A 14,355-nucleotide genomic window follows, 5' to 3' on the forward strand; every position below is an offset into this window, starting at 1 on the left:
ATTTAGTTAATGAATATTAGCCCACGCCTCCTTTAATTCTAAGACACTATCAGTTTTAGTTGGCAATTTGAGAAGCAGGGAATTTGTAGAGGGTTTTTTAAACTAAATTAAGGTGACTAGCAGAGGCATGTGACTTTGGTTTAACCCTTAATGAGATGCTGAAAGACCATTTGGTATGTGGGATTAAAGATGTAACAATACAAAAAGACTTACTGGCTGAAGCCTAACTGGATTCACACAGACAGTAAACTGGCTTTATCATTGGAAAATGTGGCAAGTGGAGCATGTGAGTTGCAGGATATTCCAATGTAAGTCGACACCTTCGCCAGTGTGAATGAGCTTGGGGTCACCACTTGAGTGAAGGCAATTGCATAGCTTCACTCAGGACATATCCTGAACAGAGAGACTCCATGCAGCCCACAACAAATCCTGAAAACAAAGCCAAGCCTTGGCCAAATGGTTAAAATTTTCATCAGGATATGTGCAGGCAGGCCATTCTATTGCTGCAGATATGTGGACTCAAGACAGCAAAATAATCCCACTGGGCCTGACCTGAGTAAGAGAACTCATAGGCCAATATCCAGGAGATTGCACATCCTGGAAAGTTTACCTCCATCTGGTTTGGGGGGGGGGAGCAGTTAAATTGCTTAATAGCATCCAAATAGAACCAATCAAAATAAGCATCTGGTTAAATGGTCTCCCAGTTCTAATGGAGGTTGATACTGGCACAGGCGCTTCAATGATCACAGAACCAGTCTTCAACAAAATTCGCACTGGACAAAAGGCCTTCTGTTTGTGCAAGTCCTCAGACTCAGAACCTATACCAGGGAATCTTCATAGGTTAAGGGTACAACTTCTGTTCCAGTCTCTTACGAGAAGCAACTCGTTCAATTACCACCAATTGTAGGAAAAGGCTTGGGCCCATGCTTGACAGGGGGGGAAAATTGGTTGAGAAAGATTCACCTAGATTATCTCAACAATTTTCAACTAGAAAATGGCTGCCTGAGTGAAGTCCTAATTAAATACCTGGAAGTTTTTCAGGAAGGTCTAGGGAGCTAAGGATACCTTGCATGTTGACAAAGAAGCAATTTTACGATTCTGCAAGGCCTGCCCAGTGCCATTGGTCTTACGGGCAAAAGTAGAGGCAGAAATCATCAAACCAAATCAGGAAGTTCTGCCAATACATTTACAGATGTAAATTTGCAACAATAATGGACCACAAACCCCGACTAGGTCTACTTAAAGAGGACAAAGCAGTGCTGCTGTCCATAGCCTCAGGCCATATTCAGTGATGGGCTCAAATACTAAGGCTGTATAAATTGGAACACTATCTGGGAGGCCAAATAGTGAATGTGGATGAACTGAACTGCCTCAAAGAGTCTATAATGGTTTTAAAGTTACTGGTGGAATTCAACTAGGATCATCCAGGGGTTTCCAAAATGAAGATGTTGGTGAGAAGTTACATCTGGTGGCCACAATTGGATGCATACATAGCTGCTTGGTTGGGCAGTGGCCAGTGTGCCAACAAGGACAAAAATTACCACCAGCAACTCCTCCATATTCATGGGAATGGCCAGGAAAATCCTTGTCTCAGTTACACGTCAACTATGCAGTCCTTTCATGTGCACAATGTGCATAGTAATTGTGGATACCTACTCAAAGTAACTGAATGTGCATAGAGTTCATTTGTCAAACACGAGACAATGATAGAAAAACTGAGCACATCTTCTACAATACACGGACTCCTGGAAGTGCTGGTCACAGATAATGGGCCATTGTTTACCAGCAGAGAATTTGAGTATTTCTGAAAGTTGAATGGTACCTCAACATACATCATCCAATGGGCAGGCAGAAAGAGGAGTACAAACTTTGAAGGCAGAGTTAAACAAATAACTATAGCTTCTCTACATACCAACTGTCCAGGTTCCGATTTGATTATAGGACCACCTGTTATGTAACTACAGGAATAGTTCCAGCAGAGTTCATAATGGGGAGAAGATTCAGTTAAATCTAATGTTCCTGGTGCTGAGAGAGTGGTAAAACAGTATCAGGAATGCCAATGCTTGAACCGAGACTCATCTAAGTGATAAAGACAGTTTACTTCAGGGAACAAAGTTTGGTGAAGGAACCATGGGAATGGCCCCGCATAGGTAACAAACATGGTTGATGCAAGATCAAGTCTCGTGATGTAAAAAATTCATGTCAGTGCGCTCGTCCTGAACAAGCACATGGACCATATGAAAGTTCCAAACTTGCACATGGAGTGAGAGCAAAACATGCCTAGCTCTTCAGAACAGTCAGAAAGGCTGATGGAATCTGTTGGTTTTCTGTCTCCACCCAGCGTTGTAATCCTACTGTGACTAATTGTTCAACTTATTTTCCAGAAGTGCTATGACAAACTGAATTATCTTGGTCGTCATGTTGAAATCAGTGATTACCACATGTCAATCTGTTCAGTTCCTTAACTAATGTAAGTTTCCCTTTTGGAATTCCTCTAATATTCTCTGTATTTTCAAAATGGCAGCTTTGATGAGTAGCCTGGCATAGAGCATGGCAGCATCAAGCCTGAAATGTGCTTGTTGTCAATGGTGGTGCACACAGGAAGCAGATAGGTGCTGCTGAGATAGGAACTTTCAATGGCTCCAGTCCTATAGGCAAATGACATTTTACTGTTAATTTTGAAAAAATGATTGTTTGGGATATAGCTACAAAATATGAAGCAATTATGTACTGTAAAAATATATTAGCATTTTCTGTACCCAACGTGGCTATTATAATGCCCAGCTTTCATTTTCTTGAAAAATTGTTTGAAAATCATTTCCATTAATGTCTTGCCCTTCGAGAATTCAGATAAGAAGCCATTGTAGAATTATGCATTATTTCTTCAGGAAAGCACAACATTATTTGTAGAAAGCACAATATATGGGTGGCAGAAATTAGTATACACAGTGTACCACAGTCCTAAAAATTTAAAGGGCACAGACATGAGTAATGAGTTCATTGCACGAGTAATATATTTGTTCTATTAAAAAAATCTCTATTGTCATTTTGCACATGTTAATCTTCAAAAATGCTTATTTCATTACAATTTCAGCTGACTTAGACCAACTATCTTACTTATAGCAATCAGAGGGACTGTTTGTTGACAGAATAATGGACATTTAAAGGAGAGGATGACATTGAATTTAAATATTAATGAACTACCTTTCTCCTTTTAGTTGTAAAAATATTTCCAACTACAAGGCTCTTCAATTTCATACAGCAGTCTGGAGCAGACACAAAGCAAATAAATGGTTTATAGTTAGCAGAAACTGGACAAGAACTGAAAATGGATGCAAAAAAAAAAGGGAGTAGTGAGCAAATTTGACCCCTATATTCTCCAAGTACCTGGGAAAATGCAATCAGAGAAACAATCAGAGAAAAGTTATTCCCATATACAGTCAGTTCCACAAAACAAGAGCTTCTTCAATATGAATTAGCTTTAATGTGATTAAGGAATTTAGACTGTTATTTGTAGAACACAAACTTTCCTTACCTGTGTTGGCTACAATGTGATTCCGGCTCCATTAATTTAAATGGCAGCGGCTATGGAATGATTTTCTTATAACGTGAGATTGCATGAGAAAGGACGTAATATGTTATATCAGAATAGACTATAATGGCAGCATAATGGCCAGCACCGCTGCCTTACAGTGCCAGGGACCCTGGTTAAATTCCACCCTCAGGTGACTGTCTGTGTTGATTTTGCACATTCTTCCCAAGTCTGATGGGTTTCCAGTGTCCTTCTACAGTCCAAAGATGTGCAGGTTAGGTGGATTGGCCATGCTAAATTGCCCCATAGTGTTCTGGATGGGGAGGCTAGGTGAATTAGCAAAGAAATAGGCAGCGTTGGAGGGATAGGTTAGGGGGGAAATCGGTCTGGGTTTGATGCTCTTTACAGGGTTAGTGTGGACTCAATGGATCAAATAGCTTCCTTCTATATTGCAGGCATTCTATGGGAAGGAGAATAGCTATCTGAGGAGCTGCTCCTCCAATCACAGACTGGTTTTGCTGCTGTTGATGATAGGCTCACAGTGAGCCTAAACACAGGCAAGATGCAGCCTGATTGAAGGAGTGTTGAGCAAGCTAAGTAGGAAAGACAGTATAAAGTGAACTGTAATCTCCTGTATCTCAGACATGAACATGATGTTAATAGATGATGTAGGCGGAGCTAGAGACATGTTGCATTTTTCCCCTTATACAGGAACAGGGTTCAAAAGGGAACTTCAATCCTGTTGTGTCTGTGCATGTGTGCATGTTCATTTGTGTGTTTGTGTGCATGCTGCAGATAAAGGACACGGTTGCTCTGAATGCTGGGAGCTAGTTAGCAGGGGAATTCAAAAGGAAACAGGAGAAAATAATTTTGGCTCATCCATAAAGTCAGGAATAATGAAATCAACTGCTCAACCATCAATATTCTACTATCTATTCAACACAAGTGACTGATTTGTACATCTAACTTTTTTTGGACTTACTACTGATTTCTAATCTCTGTTAATGCATGTTATGCAGTTATTTTGTCTTGCATTTTATAATTAATAAACTTACTCAGGAGTTAACACAAAAAAACTGGGTTAAATTAGTTCCTTTTAAAACATAGATTCTGTTGGCCGAGAAAGATATTCTTAAAGGGTTCCTATTTTAAATTGACAGTTAACCATGTTGTGACAAACCAAGGGTCGTTTTGAAGATGGGTTAATAAAAAAGGGGAGCCAGCTTATCGCTCTTCACCTGGGAGCTTTGCAATTTGGGGTATTCCATTAAGAACTGTAACAAATTGGGGAACCTCAACCTTAAAGGCTTGTAACACTTGTACCAGTTTAAATAGTGATTTAAAAAAAAATTAATGCTTCATATCTTCAAGTTCATTGTGGGTGGAGGTTGTTATTTAGAGTCATAGAGATGTACAGCATGGAAACAGACCTTCGGTCCAACCTGTCCATGCCGACCAGATATTATCACAACCCAATCTAGTCCCATCTGCCAGCACCCGGCCCAGATCCCTCCAAACACTTCCTATTCGTATACCCATCCAGATGCCTCTTAAATGTTGCAATTGTACCAGCCTCCACCACTTCCTCTGACAGCACATTCCATACACGTACCACCCTCTGTGTGAAAAGTTGCCCCTGAGGTCTCTTTTATATCTTTCCCCTCTCACCCTAAACCTATGCCCTCTAGTTCTGGACTCCCCGATCCCAGGGAAAAGACTTTGCCTGTTTATCCTATTCATGCCCCTCATAATTTTGTAAACCTCTCAGCCTCCAACACTCCAGGGAAAACAGCCCCAGCCTGTTCAGCCTCTCCCTATAGCTCAAATCCTCCAACCCTGGCAACATCCTTGTAAATCTTTTCTGAACCCTTTCAAGTTTCACAACATCTTTCCAGTAGGAAGGAGACCAGAATTGCACGCAATATTCCAACAGTGGCCTAACCAATGTCCTGTACAGCCTCAACATGACCTCCCAACTCCTGTACTCAATACTCTGACCAGTAAAGGAAAGCATACCAAACGCCTTCTTCACTATCCTATCTACCTGTGACACCATTTTCAAGGAGCTGTGAACCTGCACTCCAAGGTGTCTTTGTTCAGCAACACTCCCTAGGACCTTACCATTAAGTGTATCAGTCCTGCTAAGATTTGCTTTCCCAAAATGCAGCACTTCGCATTTATCTGAATTTAATTCGCATTTATGTCGTTGTCTACAGGAATAGTGCCAGAAGACTGGAGGATAGCAAATGTGGTTCCCTTGTTCAAGAAGGGAAGTAGGGATAACCCTAGTAACTATAGGCCGGCGAGTCTCACTTCTGTTGTGGGCAAAGTCTTAGAGAGAATTGTAAGAGATAGGATTTATGAACATCTGGATAGGAATAATGTGATCAAGGATAGTCAGCATGGTTTTGTGAAGGGCAGGTCGTGCCTCACAAACCTTATTGAATTCTTTGAGAAGGTGACTAAGGAGGTGGATGAGGGTAAAGCAGTAGATGTGGTGTATATGGATTTTAGTAAGGCGTTTGATAAGGTTCCCCATGGTAGGCTACTGCAAAAAATACGGAGGTATGGCATTGAGGGTGAGTTGGAGGTTTGGATTAGGAATTGGCTGGCTGGAAGAAGACAGAGGGTAGTAGTTGATGGTAAAGGTTCATCTTGGAGTGCAGTTACTAGCGGTGTTCCGCAAGGATCTGTTTTGGGACCATTGCTGTTTGTCATTTTTATAAATGACTTGGAGGAGGGGCTAGGAGGCTGGGTGAGCAAGTTTGCGGATGATACGAAAGTCGGTGGAGTTGTTGACAGTGAGGAAGGATGTGTCAGGTTACAGCGGGATATAAATAAGCTGCAGAGCTGGGCAGAAAGGTGGCAAATGGAGTTCAATGTGGGTAAGTGTGAGGTGATTCACTTTGGTATGAGTAACAAAAAGATGGGGTCCTGGGCTAACGGTCGGATACTTGGCAGTGTGGATGAGCAGAGGGATCTTGGTGTCTATGTACACAGATCTCTGAAAGTTGCCACCCAGGTAAATAGTGCGGTGAAGAAGGCATATGGCATACTGGCTTTTATTGGTAGAGGAATTGAGTTCCGGAGTCCTGAGGTCATGTTGCAGTTGTAGAAGACTCTGGTGCGGCCGCATCTGGAGTATTGTGTGCAGTTTTGGTCGCCATACTATAGGAAGGATGTGGAGGCACTGGAACGGGTGCAGAAGAGGTTTACCATGATGTTGCCTGGTATGGTAGGAAGATCGTATGAGGAAAGGCTGAGGCACTTGGGGCTGTTTTCATTGGAAAAAAGAAGGTTTAGGGGTGACTTGATAGAGGTGTACAAGATGATTAGGGGTTTAGCTAGGGTTGACTATGAGAACCTTTTTCCACGTATGGAGTCAGCTCTTACGAGGGGCCATAGCTTTAAATTAAGGGGTGGTAGGTATAGGACAGATGTTAGGGGTAGATTCTTTACTCAGCGAGTCGTGAGTTCATGGAATGCCCTGCCAGTAGCAGTGGTGGACTCTCCCTCTTTATGGGCATTTAAAAGGGCATTGGATAGGCATATGGAGGATAGTGGGCTAGTGTAGGTCAGGTGGGCTTGGATTGGCGCAATATCGAGGGCCAAAGGGCCTGTACTGCGCTGTATTTTTTCTATTTTTCTATACTCCATCTGCCACTTCTAAGCGCATTGGCCCATCTGGTTCAGATCCTGTTGTAATCTGAGGTAACCCTCTTCGCTGTCCACTACATCTCCACTGTACCTCTTATGCTCACATCCAAATCATTTATGTAAATGACAAAAAGTAGTGGACCCAGCACCGATCCTCATGGCACTCCACTGGTCACAGGCCTCCAGTCTGAAAAACAACCCTCCACCACCACCCTCTGTCTTCTACTTTTGAGCCAGTTCTGTATCCAAATGGCTAGTTCTCCCTGTATTCCATGAGATCTAACCTTGCTAATCAGTCTCCCATGGGGAACCTTGTCGAACGCCTTACAGAAGTCCATATCGATCACATCTACTGCTCTGCCCTCATCAATCCTCATTGTTACTTCTTCAAAAAACTCAATCAAGTTTGTGAGGCATGATTTCCCACACACAAAGCCATAGTAACTATCCCAAATCAGTCCTTGCCTTTTCAAATACATGTACATCCTGTCCCTCACGATTCCCTCCAGCAACTTGCCCACCACCGAGGTCAGGCTCACTGGTCTATAGTTCCCTGGTTTGTCTTTACCTCCTTTCTTAAACAGTGGCACCACATTTGCCAACCTCCAGTCTTCCAGAACCTCACCTGTGACTATCGATGATACAAATATCTCCAGCAAGAGTCCCAGCAATCACTTCTCTAGCTTCTTGGGTATACCTGATCAGGTCCTGGGGGTTTATCCACCTTTACCCATTTCAAGACATCCAACACGTCCTCCTTTGTAATCTGGACATTTTGCAAGATGTCACCATCTATTTCCCTACAGTCTATATCTTCCATATCCTTTTCCACAGTAAATACTGATGCAAAATATTCATTTAGTATCTCCCCCATTTTCTGAGGATATTGATGAATTCTAAATCTGCCTCTGTTTGAGTCCAAAAACCCCAAATGGCAACAGACAATATTGTTATTATGCAATAATCACACCTAGTAAATGAGATAATGAGCACTAAAAAGGAGCTCATGAAAACCAAAACAGGCTCTGAAAACCAAAAATCAAAAAGAAATCCTTGACAAAATCTCAAGAGCACTTGAATTTTTTTTCTGCTTTGTCAACAGTCCAAAATTAGCAACCAATTCGAACACAAACTGAGATTAAGCACTCTAAGCTTAAAATATTAAAGAAGCATATTCTTACCTTCCCATTCAGAAGGAATGTTTCCAACTTCATATTCTATTTCTTTTGGATTGACCGCTTCGATCATTCTTTTTGAACGAATAGTCTGTCCTAGAATGAATAATAAATGATTAGCTAAGAGACTGCTCATTTGGTATTGCAATGGGTGTATGCCTCTCATATTTTGTATACCTCAACCAGATTCCCCCTCAGCCTCCACTACTCTAAGGCAAACAAACCCAGCCTATCCAGTCTCTCTTTATAACTGAGACTTTTCATCCCAGGTAACATTCTCACAAAATTTCCTTCAACTGAATATTTGGAAGACCGAAACCTGCTCCTAACTCCATTTACTAGCTACTGACTCCATCTCCACCCCTAAAAATAGCCTGAGTTTAAGTGAGTCTGTTTCCAGCCTTAGTATTGTATCTGACTTCCAGATGAGTTTCTGACCTCACATTTGCACCATCAGCAACAATGCCTGCCTCAGGTCATCGGCTGCTGACAACCTCCCTCATATATCTGTTAACTCTTGATTGTATTATTTCACAACTTTTCCACAAAGAGAGACCCCTTATTGGTCTCTTACATTCTACTTTCCATAAAATTGAGATTATCCAAATTTCTGCTCCTGAAACTTAACTCACACCAAGCCTCGTCCATCTATATCACTCATGTGCGCTCACTGACCTATACCAGCTCATGAACAAGCAATGTTTTGATTTTAAAATTCTCATCTTTGTTTTCAAATCCATCCATGGCTTTCCCTACATCTGTAATCTCTGAAGCCTTGCAACACTTAAAAGGTATCTTTGTTCATCTAATTCTAGGGTGCTGAACACCATATTTTAATACTGTCGGTTTCTGCACCTCTGTTACCTAGTCTAAGCTCTCTACATCTCTCAGTTTCTCTATTTTGCGTTCCTCTTGAAAGAGGCTCCTTAAACCTACCTGTTTTATCAAGCTTTGGTCACCTGGCCTAATATATTTGGGAACATGGGACTGGGATATCATAACTATTACAGAAATGTGGCTTAAGAATGGACAGGACTGGCAGTTTAATGTAATAGGAAGGGAGGCAAGAGAGGAATAACATTATGGTTATTCTTACAAAGGATATTCCTGCGAGATCATCCAGTGACATTAAATAGATAGAGCTGAAAAATATGATGGAGATGATCAACTTGTTGGGAATGTATGAAAGGTTCCCAACAGTCAGTGGGAAATTGAAAGGCAAATATGTAAGGATAGGTAATATCTCAGATACCTGTAAGAATAATAGGGTTCTAATGGAAAGGGATTTTAACTTTCCAAACATAGACTGTGAATATCATACTGTTAAGGGCATGGATGGGTAGGAATTTGTTAAGTATGTACAAGAAATTTTTTTTATTCAATATGTGGATGGAGCTACTGGAAAAGAAGCAACACTTGACCTCCTATTGGGAAATAAGGCAGAGCATGTGACTGAGGTGTCAGTGGGAGAGCATTTTGGGGCATGTGATCGTAAATCTATTATCTTTAAAATATAGTTATGGAAATGGATAGAACTGATCAAAAAATTCACATTCTCAATTGGAGAAAGGCCAATTTTGACAGTATTAGGTAGGAACTTTCAAAAGATGATTGGGGTAGCCATTTGTAGAAAAAGGGACGGTTGAGAGGTGGACGTCCTTTAAAAATAAGATATCAAGAGTTCAGACGCAGTATGCTTCCATTAGTGTGAAAGGCAAGGCTGACAGATGTACAAAAATGGAGTCTCTAGTCAAGAGAAAGGAGGAGAATATGTGAGGTATAGATAGCTGGGAACAAGCGAATCCCTAGAGGAATAAAGGCAGTAGGAGTATTCTTAAAAAGGAAATCAGGAAGGCTTAAAGGGGACGAGAAAATAGGATTAAGGAGAATCCGAAGAGATTCTATAAGCATATTAAGGGCAATAGAGTAACTAGAGAGAGAACAGGACTCCATAAAGATCGATGTGGCTGTTTATTTCCACATATAGACAGAAGTGGGTGGGATACTAAATATAGTTTCACATTAGTATTTACTGAAGGACATGAAAGCTAGGGAACTTGGGGAAATAAATAGCGATGTCTTGAAAAGAGTTCTTTTACAGAACAGCAGAATAGTGGCTCTGTGGTTAGCACTGCTACATCACAGTGCCAGAGATCCAGGTTCGATTCCACCCATGGATGATTGCCTGTGTGGAGTTTGCACGTTCTCCCTGCACCTGTGTGGGTTTTCCTCCATGCGCTTGGTTTCCTTCCACAGTCCAAAGACGTGCAGGTTAGATGGATTGGCCAAGGGAAATGCAAGCTTTCAGGGAAATGATCGAGATCTGGGTGGGATATTCTATGAAGGACCAGTGTGGACTCAAATGGACCTAATGGCCTGCTTCCACACTGTAGGGAATTCTATGAAGAGGAGGTGCTGAAGGTCTTAAAGTGCGCAAGGGTTGATTAATCTCTGGGATCTGACCAGGTTATATTCATATAGCATGCAAACAGACTCTTTGGTCCAACTAGTCCACAGCAACCATACTCCCAAGCTAAACTAGTCTCAGTTGCTTGTGTTTGGCCTATATCCCTCCAAACCTTTCCAATTCAGGAACTTATCAGAGTGTCTTTTAAATGTTCTAAATGTATCTGCATCCACCACTTCCTCAGGAAGTTCATTTGACACACAAACTAATCTGTGGAACAAAAGTTGCTCATGTTTTTAAAAAACTTTCCCTCCTTACCTTAAAATTATTCCCCAGAGATTTGAATCTCCCAGCCTAGAGAAAAGATCCTTATTCACCCTATTTATGCCCTTCATGATTTTATAAATCTCTGTAAGATCACCCCTCAATCTCCTATACGCCAGTGAGAAAGGTCCCAGCTTATCCAGCCTATTTTTATAACTGAAACTCTCCATTCCCAGCAACATCCTGATAGATCTTTTCTGAACTCTCTCCAATTTAATAATTTCCTTCCTGTTGCAGGGTGACTACAACTGCACATTGCTCCAGAAGATTCATCACCGACGTCCTGTACAGCCTCATAACGTCCTGTACAACTCCAGAGCAGTGAAGGCAAGTGTGCTAAACGCCTTAATAACCACTATGTCTGCGTTTGCCAGGACATTGTGGGAAGCTAGGGAAGATGTTGCTGGGCCCTGCTGAGATGTTGGTGAGATATTTGTATCATCGATAGCCATGGGTGAAGTTCCAGAAGACTGGAGGCTGGCTAACATTGTGCCATTATTTAACAAAGGCTCTAAAGGAAAAGCCAGAGACCTATAGACTAGTCAGCCTTATGTCAGAGGTAGGTAAATTGTTGGAGGTGATCTTGAGTGACAGGATTTACATGCATTTGGAAAGGCAAGGACTGAATAGGGATAGTTAACATGCCTTTGTGCGTAGGAAATCTTTTCTCATTAACTTGATTGAGTTTTTTGAAGAGGTGACAAAGATGATTGATGAAGGCAGAGTGGTATATGTTGTCTCTATGGACTTTAGCAAAGCCTTTGACAAGTTTTTGAATGGTAGGCTGGTTAGTAAGGTTAAATCACATGGGATCCAGGGGCAGCAAACCAATTGGATACAAAATTGGCTTGAAGGAAGGAGACAGTTAGTGGTGCTTAAAGGGGTACCTTTTGGACTGTAGGCCTGTGACCAGCAGCGTGCCGCTGGGTCTACTGCTTTTTGTTATTTATATAAGTGATTTGGATGTGAATATAAGGGGCATGGTTATTAAGTTTGCAGATGATGTCAAATTTGTAGTGTATTGGACAATAAAGAAGATAATCTTTTGATCAGATGGGCCAAATGGGCGGAGGAGTGGCATTTAATTTAGATTAATGTGAGGTATTGCATTTTGGTGCGGCAAACCAAGGGAGAACTTACACAGTTAATAGGAGGGCCCTCTGGAATGTTGCTGAGCAAAGGAACCAAGGAGTGCAGATGCATAGTTCCTTGAAAATGGAATTGCAGACGGACAGGGTGGTGAAGAAGGCTGTTAGTACTTGACTTCATTGGTCAGAACATGGATTATAGAGTTGGGATGACATGTTTGGTTGTACAGGACATTGGTGGGGCCACTTTTAGAATACTGTGTATGATTCTGGTCACCCTTCTAGGAAGTTGTGAAACTTGAGGGTGCAGAAAAGATTTACAAGCAGGTTGCTGGGATTGCAAAGGTTTAAGTTGTAGGGAGAGGCTGAATAGGCTGGGGCTGTTTTCCTTGGAGCATTGGAGGCTGAAAGATGACCTTAAAAAGAGGTTAATAAAATCATGAGGGGGCAGTGATAGGATAAATAGACAAGGTCTTTTCCCTGGGGTGGGGGAGTCCAAAACCAGAGGGCATAAGTTTAAGATGAGAAGAAAAGGATTTAAACTTTTTCACACAGAGGGTGGTGCATGTACGGAATGAGTTGCCAGAGGAAGTAATAGAGGCGGTTATAATTACAACATATAAAAAGCATTGGATGAGGATACGAATAGGAAGGGTTTAGAGGGATATGGGTCAACTGCTGGCAAATGGGACTGGATTAATTTAGGATATCTGGTCAGCACAGACAAGTTGGACCAAAGGGTCTATTTCTATGCTGTATGACGCTATGATTCTAGAATACCTTTTTATGTGGCTCAGCATCGTACTTTGTTTTATTATACTTGGTTCTGTTATTATGTTATAGGCACTATCAAGTTGTTGCTATGAATGATAACTCAAAAAATTAAATTAAACCATTATTTTTCCAAACACATTACAATATTCCCACAGTAATGCCGAGTTCATAGCCAAAAGCAAAGCTCTACTTCTACACCAATTAGTACAATAGTACAATTTGTTATTGTGCTGATCATTGATGGACTGAGTGTAGTTTTGACATTCATTGAAGTTCTGCTGAAGTTTAAATGCAACAGAAAGTGGCTCCTTACTGTAAATAATCAAAAGTCATTGTAGGATACTTTTAAACAGTAATGAACACCAAGAGAGAATTGAAACTCCACTGTCATCTCAAATTTTGGGTTGCGGTTCTTTGGCCTCAATATTACAATTTAGGACACTACCTGACATTTAGGTTAAGTTCTTACTTTCAATCTAATCACCATCATATCTTTCTGCATAACTATTGCAAGTTTCAAGACGCTACACTTTAAGTTCCCAACACAATTATAACTTCTTAAGGCATTATTGATACTGATTAAACTAGACACTGGGTAGACTTTAACGTTGTGACACGGGTCCTACTCACTGTCTAGAGAAATAGTGCAAGCCCCATGTTGACTCTGTTGATGAAGATCCACCAGATTTAAGTGTCCATTAGGCACTTAACTGGCTAGCGACAAGCCTCCTCAGGGATTTTGAACTTTGAGGCAGAAATTTCACCAAGAACCACTGGTTATTCAGATGTCAGCAGCTCCCAACTGTCCATCAACATCACTAGAGTTGTGGCAGCTGCCAGTAATATAGCCAGTAAAGATCTCCGATCACTGAGTAACCCAGGCCACAGGTAATCGTGAATGGCGGTTATGTGGAAGATGCCTGCTTGCCTTTTTTTTGCTGGGTTAGAGGGAGGTCAGAAAAAAATGACATGGGTGACTGGCGTGGGCTCCCCACCTTTAAATGATTACTCAATCAAGCACTTAGTCATACCTTTGAACAAGAGACCATCCTCTGGAACAGTTCCACGTGGTAATATGATGAGATCCTTCAGGGACATTAAATGTCCACATAAGGACATCAATTATCTTCTGGGCAGGAATGCTATCCACATCCTTTCCCAACCTGGAACCTAATCAGCTAGAAGCAAATAGGTGGCTCCTGCCCCCCTGCATAAATGCCCACCCTTCTCCAAATCTGCTGTTGGATGGGAGAAGCATTAAATTCTGCTCATCGGTTCTCTTCAGGCTTGCTCTTTCCATCATCACAAATGTTATCCTCTACTCACAATTATTTTCATGAAGAGTCGTAGAAAACTTGTAGACTAATGAATTCTAGTACAGTACTTAATCTGTGCTGA

The 14,355-nt window shown here is 41.4% G+C and overlaps 1 protein-coding gene across 1 annotated transcript in view; it reads right to left on the minus strand.

Moving 5' to 3' along the window:
* The window catches only part of ndufaf2 (NADH:ubiquinone oxidoreductase complex assembly factor 2), a 160,417-nt gene that overhangs the window by 55,541 nt on the left and 90,521 nt on the right, over positions 1–14,355 (minus strand). The window contains exon 2 of the mRNA XM_072571119.1: positions 8,371–8,460. Coding sequence (XP_072427220.1) covers positions 8,371–8,460 — 90 coding nt within the window. The remainder of the gene's footprint in view (positions 1–8,370; positions 8,461–14,355) is intronic.

Source organism: Chiloscyllium punctatum, chromosome 1, assembly GCF_047496795.1.
Source record: "Chiloscyllium punctatum isolate Juve2018m chromosome 1, sChiPun1.3, whole genome shotgun sequence".
Lineage (NCBI taxonomy): Eukaryota > Metazoa > Chordata > Chondrichthyes > Orectolobiformes > Hemiscylliidae > Chiloscyllium > Chiloscyllium punctatum.